We start from the raw sequence: 26,417 nt of genomic DNA, 5'->3' as shown, positions 1-26,417 counted from the left end.
ATTTTCTTGCCTCATTCCGATGTCAGAAAAGTTAACAATTGCATTTCTTGTGGGAAGCAGATACCTCATAAGGACTTCCACTCCTATTGTATTCCTTGCCTAGGCCCAGACCACGACATCACAGGTTGTCGGTTTTGCACTAGGTTTAATAAACGCACTATCAAATGCCATTTTGACTTTGCACGGCATTACTTTGGTAAGAAATTTAATTATATCATGCCATCGGAGCAGCCGACGACTGCATATCATAAAAAATGCAAGGATAAGGACAGGCAGCCTAGGAATAAGCCAGAACCCGAGGCCTCAGCTGGGCCTGTCGCCGGTTCTCCGGTTTTCAGTGAGGTGCCTACGCAGCCCCTGACGACTGCAGAGCTGGAACCCCATACAGCTGCCGACTCCCAAGTGGAGTCTACTAGGCCGACACAGCCATCTACCGACACCGGTGCAGAGGAAACACCCTCGGTTGCAGAAGGTGTCTTCAGACCGACTACACTCACCATTAAATCTTATGCTAAGCTTAAAACTCCTTTAAAACCTAAGAAAACTGTTCATTCTACAGGTCAAGGCCCCATGCCTAAGAAACAGATGCTTAAGATGGCTGAAGATTTAATTACCCTTATCAGGGGTTCCCATCCCCCCCCTGATAAAAGACCAAGACAAGAGGAGGATTATGCATCCTCTGACCAGGTTTCTCTCTCCTCAGATTCTTCTGAGGAACAGGATTACACTTTTCCACCTTATGAGGATTCTGATGCTGAAGACTCTATTCCCTCAGCATCTCTCCCTGAAGACTACTCCTTTGGGGAAACATTACATACCATGAGGGAACATTTCCACTGGGAAGGTCAGGATTACTCTGATTCTAAGAAAAGGCTCTGAGAGTTCCTTTTATTACCCCAGCAGACTTCTTGGTATCCCTCCTGTTTTAGATATTGTGGATGATGTCTTTTTGGAGTCTAGTTTAAATCCAGACTCTCTACCTCCTGCTCCAGCCAAACCAGACAGATACTACAGAGTACCTGACTCACACAAATTCCTTTATAAAAGCCCTGTAGCTGACCCAGAAACCGTATCCCAGGGTCCTAAGGGAGCAAAAGCTTCTATGGCTAAAAGTCCTGTGCCCTTTGAAAGAGATTCCAGAGCCCTAGATAGATGGGGAAAGAAAATATACACATCTGCAACTCTGGCTATGAGAGCATTAAATTGTCACTTTCACATGTTGAAATATCAACAATTCCTGATGTCTCAGTTAAAACAAAAAATGAGCACACATTCAGAACAGCCTGAATTCAAGGAAATGCAGGATCTGTTGCATGCAGCTGAACAGGTGAGCAAGCATACTTTACAATGCGGATTTGATTCATTGGAAGCTTCCTGTAGAGCAGGTGTTACTGGCTCTGTCATTCGTAAACATGCTTGGTTAAAAGAGCAAACCCTCCCTGATCATGTTAAAGCAAAGTTATTAGATGCCCCTTTACAACAGGGTGTATTATTTGGTGTCAAAACAGAAGAGGTTTTAAAGAAAATGGAGGATAAGGCTAAATCTATGCAAACGGTCAAGGATTTCTTGCAGGTACAAGCCCCTCGCTTCAGCAGAAATTGGCCAACAAAAAATTGGTCCTTTCCAGCTTTAGACAGATCACAGAGGGGCAAATACAGATGCCCAAGGGGCAGAGGTCAGTCACAGGGCCCTTACAAATCTCGCCAATGGGGTTCTGCTACCCAGAAAAGAGGAGAAGACAGGCCCCAAGCAGGCAGAAGGCAGACACAATGACTTTATCCTCAAACTACCAAGCAAATCTCTCCTGGCAACACCCTTGGGAGGAAAACTAGCATTTTTTGCAGACAATTGGCACATCATCACAAAAGACAAATGGGTTCTAAACATTGTCTCTCAAGGATACAGATTCCACTTTCATACCTTACCAAGGATCAAAGGAATGCCAATCCTGCCACCAAATCAATGGGCAGGGGCACAAAAACAAATTATAGCTCTCATGAACATGAGAGCCATTCAACAGGTACCTACACAGGAGCAAGGACAAGGATTTTACTCAAGACTCTACCTAGTTCCAAGAAAGGACAAAGCATGGAGACCTATTCTGGATCTTTTAATTCTGAACAGCTATCTGCAAGTACCAAAATTCAAGATGCTAACATTACAGCAGCTTCTTCCCATGCTGGGCAAGAATGCTTGGCTAGTCACTTTGGACCTCAAGGAGGCATACCTGCATGTCCCTATCAGACAAAATTGCAGAATATACCACAGCTTCATTGCAGGTTCAACCCATTATCAATTCTCTGCAATGCCCTTTGGCTTATCTACTGTGCCCAGGGTCTTCACAAAATGCCTGGCAGCAGTTGGACGACTGTCTTATTCAAGCAGAAAGCAAGGACATTCTTTTACAGCATCTAGCATTTGTCAAACACCTTCTAAGTTGCCTAGGGTACACAGTAAACAAAAAGAAATCAGAACTAGTGCCCTCACAAAACATAACATTCCTGGGTGCCAGCTTGAATACAACGGCCCAGATGGCTTATCTAACGCCAGACAAACGACGACAGCTGTTTCAATATTTCACAAAAATGGCAACAAAGACCCAACTCCCTGCAAGAAAAATTCTGCAGGCCTTGGGATTCATGGCATCTTGCATACTACTAATACCATTTGCAAAACTGCATATGAGGAAATTACAATGGTACCTGAAAATTGTATGGACTCAGCACAGCCACAGCTTGGAAACAATGATTCCACTCATTCCCTACCTTCAACAGGAGTTTCTATGGTGGGCACAGGCATGTCACCTCAACAAGGATCAGCCTTTCACCTTACCCATAGCCAGGCAAACTATGACAACAGATGCATCGGACTGTGCCTGGGGAGCACACATGGCAGGACAGTGCATTCAGGGCAAATGGACTACAGATCAGAGACATCTGCATATCAATCAAAAAGAAATGCTAGCAGTGCAGAATGCCCTAACCACTTTCAAGGACCTTCTACACCCAGGACAACTACTAATAAGGACAGACAACACCACAGTTATGTGGTACATAAACAAACAAGGGGGCACACATTCCTACCCTCTATGCAGGCAAGCAATGACCTTGTGGAACACTGCACTGTCTTACCAGGTTCAATTACAAGCACAATTCCTGCCAGGAAAGAAAAACACATTGGCAGACGACCTAAGCAGAAACATCATGGATCCACAGGAATGGAAACTAGATCTACAAGTATTTGCAATGATAGCTCAAAAATAGGGATGCCCAGACATAGATCTGTTTGCAAGCCCCCACAACTACCAACTTCAAAAATTTTGCACAAGGACCTTCCATCCACTAGCTTGGAAAGTGGACGCCCTCTCATTCAGTTGGAAAACATTAACAGTGTATGCTTTCCCTCCACTGCCTCTTCTAGCAAAGGTACTGCTGAAAGTCAGATTAGAGAGGCCACACATGATTCTCGTTGCACCAGACTGGCCACGCCAACACTGGTATCCAATTTTAAGGAACATGGCCCAGGGCCCACCATGGATTTTGCCACAAATTCCTCACTTGCTCACCCAGCGACGCAATCTGATTCTATACAGCCAGCTCAAGACTTTAAACCTGGCTGCATGGCAAATTACCTAAACAACCAGCCAACACCTTTATCCAAAGCTGTTATGGATGTCATTCTGGAGGCCAGGAGGACCAGCACCAGGAAAACCTATTCAGACAAATGGAAAAGATTTTGCGCCTGGAACGATAAAGGCCTAAATCCCCTGGAGCCGAACATTCCTCAGATTCTACAATATTTAACTGAGATGTTACACAAAGGACTTTCCTTTTCATCTGTTAAGATCCACGCCTCAGCAATTTCAGCTTATTACAGCACAGATCCTCCTTTATTTTCACATCCACTCCTAAGACAGTACCTCAGAGGGGCTAGGAACTTAAGACTGCCAAGGAGAGCTCCAACACCAACTTGGGATCTCAACTTTGTCCTAGAAAAGCTTACACTGCCACCCTTTGAACCAGTTTTTTCAGCTGATTTAAAATTTCTTTCATGGAAAACTGCCCTACTACTAGCAATAACCTCAGCTAGAAGAGTCTCAGAGCTACAGGCACTAATGGCAGTGGAACCTTTCCTCATTTTTCATCAAGACAGAGTTTCTCTATGAACTAATCCTTCCTTTATGCCAAAGGTGGTGTCCAGTGTGGCCCTAAACCAAACCATTCACTTGCCCACCTTCTTCCCAAATCCCCAGAACAAAGGAGAAAGACTCCTGCACTCTTTGGACATTCACAGGCAATTATGTTACTACTTGGATAAAACTAAGGCTTTCTGAAAAAACTGACCAGCTCTTTGTAGCCTATGCTACAGGATCACAAGGAAAAGCTATCTCAAAACAGACCATTTCTAAATGGCTAGGACAATGCATATGTTTCTGCTACACACATCATGGGAAACCAGTACCTGCTAACATTAGGTCCCACTCCACCAGGGCTACAGCTACATTAGCAGCCTTTCTCAGGGGAGTGCCAACCAAGGATATTCTGGAAGCTGCTACTTGGAGTTCAGTGCACACCTTCACCAAGCACTATCACTTACCTCTTTACTGTAAGACTAGAGCTGGTTTTGCCACTGCAGTTTTGCAGGGCCTACTAGCTTCTTCTAACCCTGTTTGACTCCACCTCCCCTCCTTAGCTTTGGGATTCAACCCAAGTGTCATGACTGTAGCAGGGTAACACGATGAACATAGTACAGTTTTGTACCTACCATAAATGTAGATGTTCGAGTGTTCACCCTGCTGCAGTCCAGGTTACCCTCCCTCCATCCCCTCTGAACTAGCTGAACTTATCTCTATCACTTTATCCTATACTACCTCTGTGGCGTATTTGCTTGTACCTAAGGGTTTTGTTTTACTTTTATATAGCCATATGTGTGTATATATATATATATATATATATATATATATATATATATATATATATATATATATATTGCCTACCTTTTGGGGGCACCTGACATCTGGGGCAAGAAAAACTGAAGAAAATGGGAAAATGGCGTTGGATGCCTCTTATATACCCCTGGCGCACTGACGTCAGGGAAGAAGCGACAGCAACCGAAGCAAGACCAAGACTTTGGAATTCGGGCCGACTGTGGGACCGCCTGATGGCAGGATAACCCAAGTGTGATGACTGCAGCAGGGTGAACACTCGACCATCTACATTTATGGTAGGTACAAAACTGTACTTTTCCGTATCTGGATGACTGGCTTCTTACCGCCCCCACCAGGCATCAACTAGTCCAAACCAGGGACGCTACCATCACTCTATGTCAACAGTTGGGCATAACAGTAAATTGGGAAAAATCTGCTTTGTTGCCCTCGCAGCGTGTCACCTTTATAGGCGCAGAATTAGACAACATTCAAATACGAGCATTTTTACCACAGGAGAGGATCAGAATCTTACAACAACAAATACACATCCTGATGCCCCTGAAGAAAGCAAAGGCAAGATGGGTTCTCCAACTCCTGGGGACCATGGCAGCAACAATTATGTTGGTCCCTCTAGCGAGATTTCACATGAGACTTCTCCAATGGCTTCTCTTTGTTCAATGGTATCTCCAAAAATTTCCACTTTCTCACCCCATTTTGCTCACGGACAGATGCAAACAAGACCTCAGTTTGTGGCTTTGCACAACAATTTGGACGGGGAAGACCCTTCGTTCCACCCATCCCGGTTGCCACAGTGACCACGGACGCCTCCCAGATCAGGTGGGGGTGGGGGGCATTATCTTGGCAGGACAGTCCAAGGCACGTGGCAAGATCACGAGATACATCTGCATATCAACGTCCTAGAGATGAGAGCAGTGCTACTTGCGTTGCAGGCACTTCAGAGCTTTCTACCTCTAGGGACGATTGCAGTACACTCAGACAACATGTCAGTAGTGTGGTATCTAAACAAGCAAGGGGGAACCAGGTTTTACCCCCTGTGCCGAGAGGCCATGCGAGTGTGGCAGTGGGCAATAACTTCCCAACGTTTTCTGGTGGCAACGCACATTCCGGGGAAGTCCAACGTGATTGCGGACAGGCTAAGCAGAGCTATTCTGATGCCTTATGAGTGGTCCCTGAATCGTCTGATTGCAGAACAAATCTTCAGCAGATGGGGTCAGCCTTGCTGCGACCTTTTTGCCAGCCCCCTCAATGCCAAATGCAGCAACTACTTCACGCTGATCCCTCCACAGGGGGAGTCACCCAGGGATGCCCTGGTTCATGATTGGCCCTCCAGTCTGCTTTATGCTTTCCCCTGCTCTCAAAAGTGATTCAAAAAGCGCAATCCTTGGGAAGCAGAATGATCCTGATTGCTCCACACTGGCCTCATCGAGTGTGGTTCCCTTTTCTTCAACCATACATTGTGGACACTCCTTGGATTCTGGACCCTCAACCAGATTTAGTGACACACGTCGGGACAGTTCCACCCCTCTCTGATGACCCTCTGTGGCTACTCCACTTCTGTCGTTAGTTAGGCTTCGTACATTTTCACTGGAAGTGGTTCACATTTTATCTTCCTCTCATAATCCATCTACTAGGAATATTTATTCCAGCAAATGGAAGAGGTTTTCTATTTGGGCGCATACCCAAGGGATTGATCCTTACACAGTTCCAATTGCTTCAGTCTTGGAGTTTTTTTCTATGCTTTTCCATCAGGGTTCCGCATCAGCTACCATCAAAGTTCAATTGGCTGCGATCTCTAATTTTCATGTGGTGAGTGAGCCCAGTCTCATGGCCCATAGACTCTGCAAGGCGTTCCTGAAGGGTACTCTGTTACTCCGTCCTCCGGTCTCCGAACCTATCATGCCCTGGGATCTCAATTTTGTTCTGCAAGCCCTTACTTCACCACCTTTCGAGCCTGCAGCTACCTGTAAATTGAAATTCTTTACCTGGAAAACAGCCTTCTTAACAGCAATCACTTCAGCAAAGCGAGTTTCAGAAATTCAAGCTCTCTCTATCAAACCTCCATACTTAATCTTTCATAAGGACAGGGTTTCTCTTAGACCAAACCCTTCTTTTCTTCCTAAAGTGGCTTCCGTGTCTAATCTTAATCAATCCATTGAGTTGTCTGTATTCTTTCCTCAATTTTCAAACAAGGCAGAATTTAAATTTCATCAAATGGATATACACAGACAGTTACGCTTCTATCTGCACCGAACAAAAGTTATCTGGAAGTCGAATCAACTATTTGTCTCCATTTTGGAAAATAAAATTGGGTCCCCGGTCTCCAAGGTCACCATATCCAGATGGATATCTAGTTGCATATCTTTCGCCTACCAAGCGGGAGGAAAAGATCTGCCATTTCCGATCAAGGCTCACTCTACTCGGGCTGTTTCTACTTCTACAGCCTATCAGGCCAGATTGTCAATGGATGATATATGTGCTGCAGCTACTTGGGCTTCTCTTCACACATTTGTTTCTCATTACAAATGGGACGTGGTTTCTAGGGCAGGTCGTCCTTTGGCTCCACAGTACTCAGGAGTATTTTCCTATGAGCCACCCAGGATGTAGGTGCTAAGGACGCTGTCCCACGGGTACGAATGTAGGCGAGATAGGACTACATAACATCAGGAAGTTATGTACTCACCATAACGTTCGATGTATGTAGTCCATCTCGCCTCACATTCTTACTTACCCGCCCACCTTCCCCCTTCCTGGAGGATCTGAAGGTTAGGTTGTTATTTACAGAGTTCCCTTTACTTTAGCCTATTCTTTTTATCTGGATGTTGTGTATGCATGGGGTATGAATGCGTATTGCAGCAAATTAGATCTGGGGATATGGAGCAGTGCACCATGGGATACCTGCTTAGCCCAGCTAATAGAAGACTTCGAGCTAGAAAAGTTTGGCCGAGTATCGGCTCCGAACCCACGGGTAAGAATGTGAGGCGAGATGGACTACATACATCGAATGTTATGGTGAGTACATAACTTCCTGTTTTAGACTATTTGCTGCAAAAGGTCTTTGTTAAGTGCGATGAGAGAGAGATGTTGACACATGGGATTTCTCTTGTCTTCTCCATGTTCATCATGGTCATTAATGATCCCCTTACTCCCCGCTTTTAAATTAAATTAAACTGACCCAGCTAGCTGTTTGTAAGCTTACATTTGAAACATTCTGGCAGGGAGATTCCAAAAACTAGAACTCTCCCAGAACTAGGAAGTCAGTGTGACTGTTAACTAGACCCCCCATTCTGATACCAAGTTCTAAATGTTATCACTTCTTTTTGAGTTTTCTGGAAAGTGTAGATTTAAAAAATGTGTATCATCACATTTCTAGATTCACTCTTCAGAAGTTTCTAAAGGTTTCATTTGTCTGGATCACATTATCAGTTTCTGTGCATTACTCTTTGGTTTGTCCATCGTTATAAGGGCATTTACAAAGTGTTCTTTAGCAGATTGCCAGGTGCACACATTTTTTCCATATTTGCAGAGAATCTTTCAAGATGTCAGGAATCACTCACTTGGGTAAAGGATGTTCTACAAAGATTGGGATTCTATGAGAATATACAGATGTTTTGTCTGACTGATTCTCATGGGATTGTTTTCCTGGAGTGTCTCTTGGACACCTCCGTTAAAAGTGCTTTTCTTCCATAACTAAAAGCTTATCTGTATCTCTTCTGGCATTTTTAAACCTAGACTACTGACTAAGCTAGGAAATTCCTCAGGGTTGTAGGTCTCATGGCATCTGTGATTCTCATGATAACCTTTCACTAGATTCCGCATGATAAAAATCCATTGATACTTGTAATCTGTATGGTTCCAACATCTTCATTAGCTGACTTTTTAGTTTCTACTTGTGTGGTTTGTGAATAGGGAGATTTTATTTATTTTTTTATTTTATTTTATTTATTTTTTGCTGGAGATGCCATATTTTTCAGAATTTAGATCTTCAGTTCTCCTTCTCAGCTTTAACAAAGTCTGTTAACTGCAGATGTCTCAGACTTTCCTTGAGATTTGTCTGTCGAGATAAAAGTTCAAGGTCTTTGGAACAGAAAAGACAATACAAAATATATAAAAATAAAAGAGATATTTGCAGTTATAAATGTTATTGATTCCTGGTACTTTTACAAGTGTTTACAGACCACACAACAGTGATGTGGCATTGCTTTTTTCTGTACTGTTGTGCAACTTCTGAGTTGTTTTATACAAGTCTGGGGGGTGTGGAGAGGTGTCCCTCCGCATGAGTAGTGGAGGGGGCATGCCCCACTGCAAAAGTTGTTGAGTTGTTCATCGAAGGTGGTTTCGGTGAATGGTTTTCATGTTTTTCTGTTTGCCTTAATTACCTTTGATGATTTGAAATGAAGTCACATGGGATATAGCTTTTCAGCATAGTCTCACTTTACAGACATCTTACTTACTATCAGAGCAAAATTGTGTAGCAGACAAGGTGAGTAGGACAAGGGCAGACCCTGACTAATGGAAGTTGCATCAGGGGAGGTTCCAAGATTTGATACTACTGTGGGAAAACTTGAAATACATCTTTTTGCCTACAATCTCAACTGTCAGTTGGAGTTCTCCTTCAGGTCCCTAGCTCTCAAAGGCATGAACAGAAATTTTCCTGCATGCTTTTACACCCTTTCCAGTACTATCCAGGGTCATTCTGAAGATTCAGAATGACTTTCCAAAGGCCATTATAATGCCTCACTTCTGGCCTAGGCAGCAGTGGTTCTCCTTTACTTTGGTATGGCCAGGGGCAATTACTGCAAGTTCCTCACAGCTGGATCTATTCACACAAGACCAGAGGTGTTTGGTACCTCCCACCTTAATAACAATAATCGACTGCCTAGATAATATAATATTATTACCTTTAAGGCACCTTTTTAATGAAGATATGCATCAAGTATTGAAGGAGACAACAAAACATGCTTCTAGAAAAAAAAAAGGTTTTCTGGTTTGTGCCAAGAAAAGAACTAGCAGCCATTAAGGACTAGTGTTTCTTGGGTAGTGCATTATTTGTCAGAGTTGCTGTTCTGTGGTCTTCATTTGTTGGCCATTTAAGCTTGCCTGATCATGGAGCTCCCTTTTTCAATGCAGTCTCATGTGAAAATGTTTTTGAAAGTAGTGTTGCATGTGCAGACTCCTTGTGATCTTAATTTTGTTAGAAAAACTAACTCTTGCACCATTTGAACCAGCTAATCGAGCTAACTTGAGTTTTTTTTTGACATGGAAAACTGTTTACCTATTGCTCTGACATATACAGAGGACATATGAGTTGCAAGCTTTTAAGGTGGGTCAGCCTTATTTTGATTTTCCACACAGAAAGGTTTTCATTTGTGCCAAAATTGTTGTCCAATTTTACCTTAAACCAAGGTATTCTTCTCCTTGCTGTCTTTCTAGAATCTAAAAGTAAGGGAGAAAGGATACTCCATAGCTTGTATGTCCACAGACAACTTGGGTCTTATCTTGGCAAAGTAAAATTTTTCAGAACTTCTGATCAGTTATTCAGTTTTTGTGAAGTTAAGAAAAAAAGGGCAACCTGTGTCAAAGCAGACTATTTCTAAATGGCTGTGTCATGCTATTGTCTTTTTGCACATCATCTGAGTATTTCATATTGCACATGCTTTTGTCTTGTACTGATAAATCATGTTGCTTGCTAAATTCACAGTCTTTGGTTTCATTCTCTAATTTAATAATGAAAGTTAGCAGACTTCATGGGACTTTTTATGTTGTGAAGAACAAGTGCTATATATACTGCATATTTTTTTTGACTCAGGAATGCAGACTTCTCATCACAGCATCACAGGGTTCTGACTCCTCCCATGTACATAATTCCCTCCACTCCACCTTTAGTACCTTAGATCTCATTTGCTGCCTGAAAACTTTGGTCGCTTTTACCAGAGCTTATCAACACTTGTATCCTTTTATGATTTGTTTTGCAAATTTTCAGTACTCTTCCCTCTACCAAGAGTTGTATCTCTTTAGTTTTTCGCTTTAGAATTAAGATTTGTATTAGAATTAGGCTCTTCAAGCATTCAAGGAAAATCCTCCATTTCTGGCCAGAGGATCGTTATCAATTCAGAGCCCTGCCTTTTGGACTTGACACAGTCTCCAGGGTGTTTACCAAGTTAATGGCAGTGGTAGCAGCCTATGTTTGCCTGCTTAGGATCCATGTTTTCCCCTATCTTGATGATTGGCTCATAATCGCTACCTCCATTGCCCCATTATTGAACCATCTGGACCCTCTGCTCCATCTGATGCAAGATCTAGGGATGACAGTCAACCTAAGCAAAAGTCATCTTACCGCAACTCAGCAGGTAGAGTTTATTAGATGCCACCTGGATTCATGTTCACAGATTACCAAACTTTCCCACTCCAGAGTTCTTCCCCTGCACCTCACAGCCATCCAAGCACTACATTATCCTTTACCTCTGGCAAGACTAATTCTTCACCTCTTAGATCTAGTAGCTTCCACTGTCCTCATCATTCCAATATCCAGATTTTACATGGGAGTGCTTCATTTGTTTCCAGCGGTGCAGTGGTCCCAAAATGTTTACCCGCTACATACAAGAATTTGTCAATACACATCGCCTGGTGGATAAAATCTCCTTCAGTGACAGAAGGACATCCATTCCAAATGGATCCACCTGTGTCTGTATTAGCCACAGATGCATCTCTTCCGGGGGTGAAATTTTGAAGGGAAGATGATCCAAGATACTTGGTCACACACAGAGGTAAATCTTCACATCAATATCTTGGAGTTGAGAGCAGTCATGCTAGCATTGCAGGCATCCCAGAATGTCCTCCCCAATTGTGTGATTTCTTTAAATCAAGCAACATATCCATAGTCTGTTACATCAACAAACAGAGAGGAACATGCTCCTATCCCCTATGTTGAGAGGCCTTGAGGGTTTGGCAGTGGGTGATGTCTTCTCATTGCTTTCTGATAGCAAAGCATATACTTAGGGCATCCAGTGTACTAGCAGACAAATTGAGCAGAACTAGCTTAAAGTATTATGAGTGATCCTTCAACCCAACAGTGCCACCATGATTTTTCATCTGTGGGGCCAACTTTGCTGTCATCTCTTTGCATCCTACTTAAACAAGTGCAGCAATTACTGTGACCTGATCTCTATGCCAGTACAGTCACCAAGGGATGCCATAGTCCGCAATTAGTCCCCCAGGTCTCCTCTCTGCCTTTCCTCCATTAATGAACAAATTCATACAGACAGCAAGAATGTGCAAGGCCAGCGTGATCCTCATTGCTCCCTTTTGGCCCTAGCATACGTTGTTGCCGTTCCTGTGGCTACTACTAGAACATTTACCATGGATGTTGGATTATTATCCAAACCTGTTAAGACATCCATCTGGACTGCTGTTAACCACTTGGCTCCTAGAGTTATAACCTTAGCCAGAGATGCCAGGCTTCCAACTTCATTTGTTCATATCATATCAATGTCACAAAAACAACCCACTAAGAAAATCTACCATGGCAAATGGAAGAGATTTTCCATTTGGGCTATATCAAGAGGTTTAGCTGTGTTCTGTGCTTCTATCCCTTCCGTTTTAGAATTCCTACTTTTATTTTTCCACAGTGGCTCAATTTATTCCACTATCAAAGTGCAAATGGCTGCTATCTCAGGTTTCCATATAGGGCAGAATGGCAACTCTGTAGCCTCCTTAAGAGTCTCTAAGGCTTTTTTGAAAGACTTTTCTCCTAAGACCACCTGTCAGAAATCTAGTACCGCCTTGGGATATTACTATCATGGTATAAACATTGACTCACCCACCCCATTGAAACAGCTGGATCAGTGGACTTGAAGTTTCTGTCTGGGATGGCGTGGTATATTAAATAATAAAGAGAGGGGTTGGATTATTAAATTAGGGGGTTTATTTTCCCCTGGTTTGAATGACCATTTGTAAATGTTTTTGAAAGTTGGTTGCACGTACAAATCACACTGTGCCTTTAAATACTGGCTTATTTTACTTAATTGATTAATTAATAATGCTATTTAAAGTGTTCATTATTTGTCAGTGCTGTATCACTGAGTAAGGTCATGGGGCAGAAACCAGTCTGATTCTTTTGGTTTGCCATATTAAAGTATATTATATATAAATTCACTCTTTGGTGCTGGCCTCATTTTAATTATCTGACAACCCATGGTTGAGCCGGACAGAAATCAGACAACGTGGATCTCTTGTTATGGTAAGTATATAAATATAACTCTTGTTTTTGATGACAGATCATCTGACTGTAGAGGTCCTTTGTGCAGTGTATTTAAAAATTGTGCTCTTTGATGATTATAATGTTGATGACTGGAATGCATATATATATATATATATATATATATATATATATATATATATATTTATATATGTTTTTTTAATATGTTTTGGTTCTTCTCAGTCCAGCTGGTCTTCCCAGAGTCCTCCTGCTGACTGCTTCATTCCTTTGTGCTGCCGATTGTCACTAGGAATGAGATCTAGAGACTGTATCAGTTTTTCCATATGCTGCCCTAATCGCGTTCATCTGTTAGCTGGCAGGTGTGCTGCACTTTGTAATGTTATGCTTTAGAACAAGGATAAGCAATATAATTTGCCTTTGTCCCTGATTAAAATGCACACACTTCTTAGATGGTCACAACTTTCTCTGTCCCTGTAGCTGAAGACTATCTTTATGGCCATCTGCTAGCTGAAGATCTGTTAGCAAGACTTGTGCAGCATGGACAAGTCTGAATCTTAAACACTCTTCTTTTGTATGCCTCCTCTGCTGACCATACCTAAGACAAGTGGGCACAGCCAGATCTCCATCCATCTGCACCACAATTGCTACCTTAAATGTTTTGCAGAGCAGGTAGACTAACATGCCTTAGAGTAGGAGTAGGGTTATGGACAGTTGGTTACAAACCTCACATTGGTTGAGGTAGCATCATTTTTCAGTGATCTGAAAGTTTTTCTTTTGTGTGCACATAAAAGCAGCAAAAAGAATACTAGTTTTGTAGTTGCTGTTGTCAGCTTTAATATTCCATTTCATTAAGTAGCTAACCAGTTTTGTCTTTCCAGAGTGATTTTGCACACAGATTGAAGCACAATCACTCTGGAAAGGTGTTACTTTTTATTACTGAAGTAAAATCAATTTAGAAAGGTGTTACTTTTTATTTGCACTAAATGGATGATCTAATTATCCTTAAATAACCCCTATTTTAATATATTTTGCCATCAACCAAGTTAGAAATATTGTTACTTACTTTTCAGGAATCACAAGACCGGAAGTGGTGATAGGTTGCTTATATTGAATGGGCTAGGTGTTGTAATTCAGACATTCAGATGTCTGGAGGATTCATATAATTTATATAATCTCCCGGCAGTGAACACTTTTTTACTGTTCTTTTGTGACAGATACCTTATGAAGATATGCTGACAGAGTATTACAAAGAGGACAAGTATTGAATGGGGCAGTTTACATCTGCAGACACTTTAAATTTTGTCTCACTGCTGTCTGTACTGTAAGTTGCTGTGAACACTGTCTTTAAGAGACATTTCCTTTACGGAGATCCTGTTGGGCAAGGGTGGGAAAAACAATGCATGGTGACTTTTCCTGGGTTAAGTTCATTAAGTAGGTCTTAATAAAACTGATGGCCTTTGTACAGTTTGCAATTTTACCTTGACAGTAAGTAATGTATATTTCTGAAAGAGGAAATCAGTTCCAGTTTATATAAATAATTCATACTATATTTTCATAATTTCTTATTAGTCTACTATCATTAGGGTAAACTAAGTTATGATTTCTTGCCGTATGCCTTGTGAGTATTGGCAAATGTCTAATTGTCCTTTCTGGTAGCCAATGGCAACCTCTGATCTGTCACCCCCCCCAACTTTAAGTTGGGGGGGTGGGGAAAGAAAAGGTCTTTTCACCAATCTATCAGAAGGCAGCCTGTTTCATTCTTCCCAGTCCATGGTTTCTTTTACTGAGGGAAAAAAAGTCTATTCCTTAATATGCCACTCCTAATGTAAGGAGAAAGCCAGGTCCTTTCTTAAGGCTTTTCCTAAATTGTAGTAATTGTAGTAAACTGCTTGCTACAGTTTGTGCCATACATGCAGCAATAACATATGCAAAGAAGTCTTTTTTTAATTTCAAAGTGTAGCAAAAAAGATCTTTTTACGTCACACAAGGAGTGCTGAATAGCTGTTTCAGTTCAGATCACAAATGCAATACTGGCATTAATGAATGCTGGTAATGTACTGAAGACCGTTTAGCCTAGGGCAGCTGCTTTCTTTGCCCCACCCTAGCTACAGTTCTGAATATTGGAATAATGTGTTATATTATGAAAAGCAGTCTACCATATTCCTTGCTGTTTTAACTAACAATAGTACCAATAGCTTTTAGTTTAATGTTATTTTAACTCTCAATAGTTCCAGCATATGTAGGTTTAATGTTGCCAGCCACATTCTTGAGTGTTATTTAACCCCTAGTATGTCTTCTGTACCCTTTGTCTCCTGTTTTTAAATTTATATCTGCAACATTTCCATCTCTGGCTTGCTCTATTTTTACATCTTTAGCTCTGATTTTCACAGTTGCTTCTTTTTTGATGATTGTTTTCAGTGCTGTTTCACACTGCTTACCTGGCCCTGTCAGTACTGTATCCAGCCAGCTAGGCTACTGTGACATCTATCTCCACTCTCTCTCCAACCCCTCCCCCAGTTTCTTTCACTTTCATTTCCTTCCACCCCCTCCCCCAGACTCTTTAACTTTCCCTTCCTGTGCTGCCATCTTTACCTCACTGAACCACTTTAATCCTTTCCCTATACCACTGCTAGAATGTCCCTTACCCCCCCTTGCATACTTTCCTCTGAGCTTACCTTCCACACCACTGTTTTTTTTATGTTCTTTGACCTTGATTATTCCTTCCTTTGACTCTACCCACTCCATTTGCCCTGCAGGCTCACTCCGCTCCCCTACCCTGCCCCCAAATCTCACCCGCCCCCAGTACCTCTACACTTATACTTAGCTAGTCACTCCCACCACTTCCACTATCCATTCCAAACTACCTGTCATACCCCTAAAATCCCCTCCCACAGTTCACCCATTAAAGTAAGCTTACCCTTCAGAGTTTACTGCCAAACACTACTTATCCTGATAAACTACCAGACAATTAATCTAAACCATAATCTGTTAGTCAAATAAACTAACTTCCCAACTTAACTCACCCCTTACTAGTATCCTAAAATCAACATCATGACCCTCAAGCCTCTATCCCTACTTACTCAAATAATACTTCTAATTACCTTAACTTACCTAAACTGTATCACACAACCTACTAATGCAAACCACTCCCCCCATTTCACACCACTACCCCATCCTCTACAAGGTACACATTTACTGTTACCCTTATATCTCCCTGTGTACACTAGTCTAATGTCCACAAAACTAAACTCTCTACCTGTATACTACACCCCAAACAAACTAAATATCTTATCCATCATCTTATCTCTATCACTCTGTCCATGGACATCCACCCAAACCCAGCGCCCTCTACTACACTGAATCTAGCCCCCCCAACCCCCCTCCCCCATGCAACAGGCAAACCCCTCCACTTCTCAGCTCTAAATACTCGGAGCCTATGTAGCAACATTCCAAACCTTCATGCCTGGGTTCTACATAACCAGCCCAATATTTTTTCCATCTCAGAAACTTGGTTTAAGCCCCGCATAAAAGATTCTGAAATAACTCCTCCCAACTACCACATGTTAAGGAATGACAGAACACAAAAAAGGGGGTGCTGTAGCACACCTTTACTCAAAATCCCTCTTAGTCACTGCCTATATCAAACCCTTTCCCAAATTTGGCAAGGCAGAAATGATACTAGCCCTAATCCACCTAAACAAGCATAAACTCATATTTGTTCTCTCACTCAGTATTCCCCCTGGAGACAATATCTCATCCCTTGACAATATTCTCTCCTGGGTCTCCACCAACATTACTCATGAAACCATAATCTTGGGGTCCATGAACATAAACTGAGCTACAATCCAATCTCCCACTAACTCACTCAATATTAACTTGTATAACATTACACAACTAATCAATTCCACTGCCAGGCCTTCCAAGAACTCCATTACTGGAAGTACAGTAGACTGGATTCTAGTATCCCATCCTCACTATATCTCTGATAGTGGTATTCTCCCAGACCCATTAGCTGACCACTTCCCCACTTTTGCCCACCGTCTCCCCTCTTCCATGCAACTAACTCACACCTATATTTCCACTCGCTGCCTAAAGAACTTCAATTCTGAAACCTTCTCAAATGCACTAAAAAGCACTGACTGGAACCCATTGAAGACTCTTCCCCCAGATAATGCTCTCTCCTACTTTAACTCTACTTTCACAAACCTGCTCAACTCCTTTGCCCCTCTGAAAACAAAATGTACAAAAAATAACCCCCGTACCCTGGTTAATCAAAAACACCTTAGCTACTGTTCGACTCCGTGACAAAGCCTGGACACATTGCCATAAAAATAAAACCACTATCACCCTTAACAAATATAAAACACTACACAATAAAGCCAAAAAATGTATTACCTCAGACCGCAAAGCCTATTGCTCCACTCTCCAAACCAACCACAACACCAATCCCAAACTATTTTGGAAAGGAATCTCATCTCTCCTCAACCCAGGAAAAAAAAAACCCTTGCCCTAACCCAGATGCCTCTGATATGGACTTAGCCACCCAATTTAACACTTTCTTCATAGAATCCATAAGTACGCTAACATCATCCGTCATCAACACCTCCACAACCTCTTCTCAGCCTGTGCCCATCCCTTCCTCCCCTAGCATCCCTTGCCCCAAACCTCCTCCCTTTTCTATCAATCCCATTGCTATATCCACCATTAAAAAACTTCTCCTAAAATTAAAACCTGGTTCCAGTGTCCCTGATGAAATTCCCTCCTACTTTCTAAAAGTAGCCACAGAAGCCATTGCTCTCCCTATCAGCATACTAATTAACCGATCTATCTCAGAAAGCCAGGTTATCCAGCTGTGGAAGAAAGCCTTTATTATTCCTTTACATAAAGGAGGCAATAATAATGACATTCCAAACTTCCGCCCTGTTGCTATCTTATCCCCTATTTCTAAGCTTCTTGAAAAATGTATCCACCAACAACTCTTACCCTTTCTCATCAACAATCAGCTTCTTACCCGCACACAGCATGGATTCAGACCGAGTTATAGCATCTCCACTGCCCTCCTGTCCTTCCTTGAAACAATTAGCAAAGCCCGCAATTCTGGCCATTTCATGTCCACCCTTCTCCTCGACCTCTCCAAGGCGTTTGACACTATTTCCCACAACCTGCTTCTTAATAAACTCTCCAAACTAAACCTATCCTCTTCCTGTGCCAAGTGGTTCTCCAGCGACCTCACAACCAGACAACAAGCAGTCAAATGGAATAAAGCCACTTCACCCTTCCTTAATACTCCCACAGGTGTCCCCCAAGGTTCCACTTTAGGCCCCCTACTATTCAATATATTCATAAATGTCTTCTACTAAACCATTCCAAACTCCAGCCTCATCCAATATGCCAATGATTTTACCATTATCTGCTCCTCCCCTTCTATCCCCACCCTAAATAAGCTTACCCAAAGAGCCTTCTCCTCTACTGAGCAGTAGATGCTAGACAATCATCTGGCTCTTAATGCAACCAAAACTAAACTTATATTATTTACCGCCTCCAAAACCTCCTCCCTAGATAAACACTCATTCATAATCACCAGCAAAAACCATACTCCCCTAGAAATAATCTTTGACACTAAACTACTAGGAGCACTCATAGATGCTCAACTAAAATTCCACGAACATTTACAAGTAAAAAAAAAAAAAACACAGATAACTTGGTATGCTATACCGCCATAATTGTTATATCTCTCCTTCCACCAGGCTTGTACTAGCCAGTACTTATCCCATCCCTCCTATATGGTGCATCTATCCTCACCAATCTGCAATCCTCCCTCAAAACAAAACTCTCCTCTTGCTATAACAAGATAACAAAATTTGCAGCAGGTCACAGAGCCATTTCTCACCATTGTAATTCTCTTCACTATTTAAACTGGCTTGTGCTACCTAACCTCCTCACTTATACCCAACTCATCCAAGCACACAAACTTATTTACACCTCCTCTCTTTGTCCCTCCCTAGCCACTACCTTTGAAATGCATGAACCGGAATGACTTCTAAGATCTAATTCCCAAAAACTAATTAAATTGCACAAACCCACACGTCCAGCTGGGAATCACCTAAAATCTTTCTATCTTGCTCACCTCTGGAATTCTCTACTATATCCTGTCCACACCACCAGCAGTGTCTCCTCATTTAAAACCCTGCTGCACTCACACCTAACTTCACAGTGGAAGTGCTCCTGTTCCCATCCTATCTAATCCTTCTAATACCACTTCCTACTCTCCTAGAACTAAATACACCATCACTGCCTCCAATAATTCCATAGCTCTATTGAACTATTTGACCAACTACTTAACAGTTACTCTATGCTGCTGCTTTTGTAAAAAAAAAAAAAAATTATTGCTGTTTAATGAACTATACTGATATAGTCTATTATTGTTAAACTTTTCATAGGTTCATAGGTTCATACTAGGCTATCTGCCCTAGGGCATTTATAAGCCTAGCCAGAGTGTGTGTGGCGATGAGAATACTATACCCATTAGTTTGCTGTGCCTCTGTCCAGCAGTGACACAGAGATGATTAGATTTCTCTTGAACAGAGTCAGTGAGGGGCTCTGCCTCACATGGACTGGGATTGTGGATTTGGATTTTTGAGGTGGAGCATGTCCATTAATTCCATTGGTCTGATAAGTGAAGAGTACAGGGGTACCATGACATCTCCTGATCTGGATGTGAATCCCTTCATGATCAGGTGGGCAATGTAGAAGGTCTTCCTAACCACTTTGGCAATGTAGAGGTTACTGTCAACTTAGGTCCCCAGGTCCCTGATAACGTATTCTGTGTTTAATGGATTACCACCTTTTCCCAAAGGGTATGACTATACATTTTTTGGCATTTAGCTTAAGGCCATGACTCTGGCACCAGTTATCCATTTCTATGAGACCTCTCTGGAGGATGTCTGTGTCTGATGGAGTGTCAATTTTCTTATGAGATGATCTGTAATGTATGTATTTGTATTTTTCTGGAGCTTTTCTCCCCAGGACTTCATTGAAAACAGGCTCCTTGTGGCCCAGTGGACTATCCTGGCAAACTGCAAGTAAAATAAATAAATAAAAATAAATAAATAAAATAAGTGAAGTTATAGTATACCACTTAAAGCTTAATGTAGTGGGAGTTATGTTTCATGCGAATGTGCCATGTGTTCAATCTGTAGTGAACTGTGATGGTGTCAGGATACCTCTGTGAGTGCTCTTCCATTTTGTCTTCTAGACATCTGTTACTTACTGCTTCTGTCTTCGTAGACATCACCTATTTGTAAGTAAGAAAAACAGCAGTGTGAGTAGACACTGGCTACTACAACGTTATCAGCAAATTATTGATAGGCCTTTAAGCACGAAGGGCTGTTTTTTGTGCTGTTTTCTTATAATCACTTTGTCAAATCTTCAGGTTTCTTTTCTGTCAGAAGTAATATGACTTGCTAATACATTGGATATCGATGTCATATTACCTGCCCTTTTCCTTTCTTTAGGTACCATCTCCTCCAGCTGATGAAGATGATGACTTTGTATTAGTCCACCACAGTGATGCAAAACTGTCTGAAAAAACTGAGGAGCTGTATGAACAGCTGATGAAAATGCTCAAGGAGCAATATGAGGTACTGTTTTCAGTTTATAAGCAGAGTTAATTAATTCTTCACTGTGATACAGCAAGTTGGAAGCATGCTAAACTGGCATTGAGTGTCTCAGAAAATAATTTTGCAGTGGATGGAAACATACCAGTTTATGACATTGTGCTAACATATAATCTAAGTGACAAAAAACTGGATTTTGATTGCTTATAGGTGCCATAGCTTTATTATTTGTCTGTTATTGTGTTTGTTTTCAAACTGTTTACAAAGTATTGAAGGCCAGAGCCTTCAACATTTTGTTAACCAGGTGAGTGGCTGTTTATCAGAACCTTTTCAACCAACCATGACCCATGCTCTTCAAGAAGCACATATATTTACAAACTCATGCATGTGATTCAAAACAATTCGTATTTATCTTGCTACATTATTCGAAAGTACATTACAATTTTAGGAGTTACATTTCTCATGAAGTCACGTTACATAAATTTGCATTTACAGAAATTGATTCAAGTGACATTTGCAACCTTAAAACTTACAGCCTTCTTGTAATATTGCTCCTACTCACAAATGAACTGTTAACCACACGTTGCTACACCTCCAAGTAATGTATCTATCTCCTCCCAGACTTCTACTGTTTTTTAAAGAGATACAAATGTAAGTTAACCTCTTAAAACTATTTACTGCTCACAACCTTTGTGACATACACCAACAAGCTCTGCATTGAACTGAGGTAAAAATGACCTTAATCATACGATTTACATTAAGTTTACTACAGCACTTAGTTATCTCACACTCCTGTGTTCACATTATTTAAACGTCTGTCATAAAAGATTATTCAAGGGTTCATAATACAATCGGTTCTTAGCCAATCTCAGTCATCCAAATCAGCACCTTCCTTAAATTTTACTTTAATACGATTGCCAAAACACTAAGAAAAACCAGAATCACCACTCCAAGTAGCCAAGAACCAAACTCGATAGTATCAAATAAAAATATTTAATTCCACAACAAGAAAGGCTCAGTAGTAACATAGTCAGTCAAGCACTTTTGTCATCCAAGACTTCTTCAGAACTGTGTAATACATTGACACACCTTAAATAAGCAGCCCCCCACTTAACACACTAATTAAACTTTAAAAACATACACCCTAAAAAAATCATTCTAAAACAGCAATACATAATACATAAATAAAATTTTGAACTAGTACAAAGTGTTTGACAAGTATGGTATATAATAACACCAATACTATAACTTAGTGAACCTTCAGATTGCCAAAACACTGATACAGCTCAATTCCAAGCTTATAAACCCCTTTCATGTTTAAACTTCATAATATCTGACTGTACATGTGAAGTGTGGGTCTGTGGGTGTTCTGTTGATGAGAGAGACATCTTAATGACTTCGCTTCATAGAAGAAATGGTAGTCGATGTTGGAGATCAAACCATTGTCTTAGAAAATAGACAAAGTGAAACCAGGACAAAAACTTTAGATTTTTACTCTCTTTTGTTAATACCACTTCTGACTTTTATTCCTACAGCCAGATTCACTGATTTGTCAAAACTACAAACTACAGCGTGCTTCTTTTGTGCGAGCTGTGCTGTTGCAGATATTTACTGACTATTGTTTATATTGATTTATAGTAGGCTGTCATAACCTTAAGATTTACATGAATTTACAGGATGAAAACTAATACAGACAATAGTGGTTTACTACCCGAGACTTAATAAATCGAACCTAGCTGCATTTTTGACAATAGATTCTTCTTCTTCTTTCGGCTTTACCCGGTTAGGGGTCGCCACAGCAGATCATCTGTCCGCTCATGATTGGCAGTGGAGTTTTATAGGTTCATAGGTTCATAGATTAGTACTAAGCTAACTGCCCTTGCAAGCCATTTTAAGCCTAGCCAATTATCCCTTGTGAGACTCAAACCCAGCACCTTGTGTTTGTAAGGCAAACACCTTAACCATTAGGCCACCCTCTCACTGCTTTACAGTGTTGAGTTGCCAGCCTGGCACCCAACCTTCCACAGAAGGCACACACACATGCACACACTCACACCTAGGACCAATTTAGAGTGTCCATTCCACCTACTGCATGTCTTTGGGATGTGGGAGGAAACTGGAGCACCCGGAGAAAACCCATGCGACTACAGGGAGGACATGCAGACTCCGCACAGAAGGCACCCCAGCCGAGAATTGAACCGGAGAACCTCTTGCTGTGAGGCGGCAATGCTAACTGCTGCACCACCGTGGCACCCATTTTTGACAATAGATTAATGTAGACATTTCTTAAAGTTTACCTTGTGTTAATATCCGAATGTAACTATTTTATTCTTGTGCCCAACTTATCTCTTAAATCTGTTTTGCTGTGTGAGGGAACATCCAAAGTAACTGTTACTATTCTCCACAAAGTTTTCTATGAGTTATGCTTTTATGACCATATTTCAGTAGAAATGTGATTGACCCCTGTGATCATACTGCTCAGTATTTTACATTGTACTATAAACTCTGTTACGGTAATCACATGTCTGTATTTAGAACAAACACTAAACTTGTATAAACACTTTATGACTTGTACTTTTAATTATATTATTTATATTACTTTTGACTTTATCTATATTTTGACATTTGTATTTTTTAAACGTATGCTCCCTGATTTTGAATTTGTATTTTAAATTGTATATTTATGCTTTTGTATACTGTATGTTCCATACTTTACTTATGTTATATTCTGTTCACTACTTTTGGAGCTTTTCTTCCTGGGCCTCCACTGAAAATGGGCTCTTCTTGGCCTAGTGGACTTCCCCGGTCATCAAACTGGAAGTAAATAAAGTATGCATTAGAGATTAAGTGTTTTTCAACATGTTTTCTGATTTTCATAGTAGTTCTGTGCTTACTTCCACCCCATTCTCTTCCAGGTTAAGTAGTTTTGTGATTAGGCACAAAGTTAATTCAGGAAGAGACAAGTGGTGTTTGCCACCACTTACAGAAAAATGCCCTATTCTTTTTTATTCAGGTTTCTTTTAGTTAAGCCCACCTCCCCTAAATACTTCCTACAAATGAAATCCTATTATGTGGATGATTATTCATGGAATATTAAGAGGATCCAACAGGAAAAAAAAGAGAAAGTTGTTCTTTCACTTGGCATTTAAATTTAAGGCAAATTTATTTTAAATACAAGAGACACACATGCCTCCTTAACATTGGAATCATGATATGGGGAAAATGGATTAAGATAGACGTGGCTGCTGGCAAGAAATCTAATAGTGTAGGGGTAGCAGTCATTATTAAAATAGCCTTCCAAGATGATATGCTTTGTGATTCAGACCCAGAAGGAAGGTGGTGCTATATAACACTTAAATGTCCTTACCTTGATAAGCTGATAGTACTGTTAAACATATATGCCCCTTGTACCAGACAACAAGAATTCTTAATGACTATTTATAAGATTCTATCCCAGTTTCCCAACTACTGTTACATCATAGGAGGGGATTGGAATGCAGTACAAGACCCCATATCAGGACATTTATTAAAAATGCATATAATAGACATGCTACCATAGCCATTACGGAACTTAAAAATGATTTTAATTTATTTGATCCATATCTGTTCCAAACTACAATCACCCCAAAAGATAAATTTACTTTTTATTCCCACTTCCACAAAACATGTTCCAGATTGGACTTTTTTTTTATTTCAGGAATATTTATGGACTATAACAAATCAGTTCATACAGAACCCAGATTGTTTTTCTGATCAAAGATCACGCTTACCACTAGAAACAGAGGGTACAATTGGTCATTAAATCCTAACTTACTATCAAAAAATGATGTGATGGGAGAAATGGATGTCATTTTGGATGACCTTCTAGCCATGTCTGATTTTAATCAGTTACCCTTTGACATACACTGGGCCACTATAAAATGCTTAGTTAGGGGGCCTTTTCATTAATAAGGCTTCTTAGTATAAGAAAAAACACCTCGCCAAAGAATCCTCAATTAAAAAAAAAATCACTAAACTAGAGATGGAATTACAATCAAACTACAGCCAGGAAACAGAAAATCAGTCTGTTTACAGAAAGAACTGTCTTTACTAAATGAGAAACACCTATCCTTTCAAGAAATAAAAAACTCTTGCAAACTTCTCAGAGTGGTCTCAAATGCCATAGTGAAATACATATACAAATTTCTAAACCCTTCCTTTGAACAAATCTAACATTTATAACATTATTACCATAAAATGTACCTTACAAATTGTTAAAAGCCTAGTGTTTTTTTTTTAAACATTCATTAATACTTCACAAATAAGGAGAATTGTCTTTGTTACAAATCAGGAATATTTCTAAACCAATGACCCCATCTAGTGGACAAATATAGTAAATACTTAAATACCTAAAAAGTTAAATATTATATAATCTAAATAATATAAATATACTTCATATATATGAAAAATTATAAAACAAATGTATATAAATGTATAAATATATAAATATGTAAATAAATAAATACATGTTAAATATATATAAAACCATAAAACATATATAGGAATGAACATATATAAAAAACAACTAGCCGTATAATCTTGCTGCTCTAAGTTTTAAAATGGGTGCCAGGGAAAATCAATCATATAATTGTGACAATCAGTAACCTTAAACTGAACAAAGCTCCAGGATCAGATGGTCTTGCAGTGGAATTCTGTAAGACTTTCAGTCAGAAAATTTCAAATATCCTCTTACTCTTATTTAATTAATTAAAGAGAATGGAATTACAGACTTGTACCTGAATACCTCTAAAACAATTTTTATTCCTAAAGAAAACTCTGATCCCAAAAATCCATGGAATTATAGGCCTATCTCTTTGATTAACCTTGATATTTGGGGAGGTTGGCGTAATGGTTAAGGTGTTAACCTTGCAGACCCGTTAAGGTGTTAACCTTGCAGACCCAAGGTGCAGGGTTGTGGGGTAACTGGCTAGTTTTAAAATGGCCCACAAAGGCAGATAGCCTAGTGTGTAACTATGAACCTATGAACCTATATGAAAATTTTTGCTTCAGTTTTGGCTAACAGACTCAAACCTATTATCCCATTTTCACCCAACCAATCTGGATTCATGCAGTATAGGCAAACATTTGACCATACTCTGTCTTGATGCCATGATAACTCTAGCTAATCAAAATTGTTCCCCATTATTTGCCTTTTCAAAAGATACTTCCAAATGCTTTGACAGAATTAATGCGGACTTACTCTCAATCCTGCCCCATTTTGTTATACCCCTAGACTTTATTCAAGCCATTAACACACTTTATTCCAATGCCCACACTGTTCTACAGGTTAATAAGTGCACTTTCTCCCGGATCATTATCAAAAATGGAACAAGACAAGGATGTCCAATGTCCCCTACCTGTTTAATCTATGTATTGAACTTCTTATTGTAACAATTGTTAATATCTGCTGTGACTTTGTGGATAGAACAGATGCTAGTTATCTACTGAATGTAATATGTTGTTCATCTGTAACTATGTTTGTAATATTTTAATTGCTAGTATTCTTAATCTCTAAATATGTCTGTAATATTTTAATTTGTGGAGCTTTTCTCCCCGGGCCACCGCTGAAAATGGACCTGCATCCAGTCGGACTTTCCT

The 26,417-nt window shown here is 40.4% G+C and overlaps 1 protein-coding gene across 1 annotated transcript in view; it reads left to right on the top strand.

Moving 5' to 3' along the window:
- The window catches only part of CC2D1B (coiled-coil and C2 domain containing 1B), a 2,494,855-nt gene that overhangs the window by 1,567,888 nt on the left and 900,550 nt on the right, over positions 1-26,417 (top strand). The window contains exon 15 of the mRNA XM_044085963.1: positions 20,679-20,804. Within this exon, the coding sequence (XP_043941898.1) occupies positions 20,679-20,804 (126 nt within the window). The remainder of the gene's footprint in view (positions 1-20,678; positions 20,805-26,417) is intronic.

The sequence above is a fragment of the Protopterus annectens genome, chromosome 10.part0 (assembly GCF_019279795.1).
Source record: "Protopterus annectens isolate FY-2018-M chromosome 10.part0, PAN1.0, whole genome shotgun sequence".
Lineage (NCBI taxonomy): Eukaryota > Metazoa > Chordata > Ceratodontiformes > Protopteridae > Protopterus > Protopterus annectens.
This window is presented reverse-complemented; position numbering and strand designations above follow the sequence as displayed.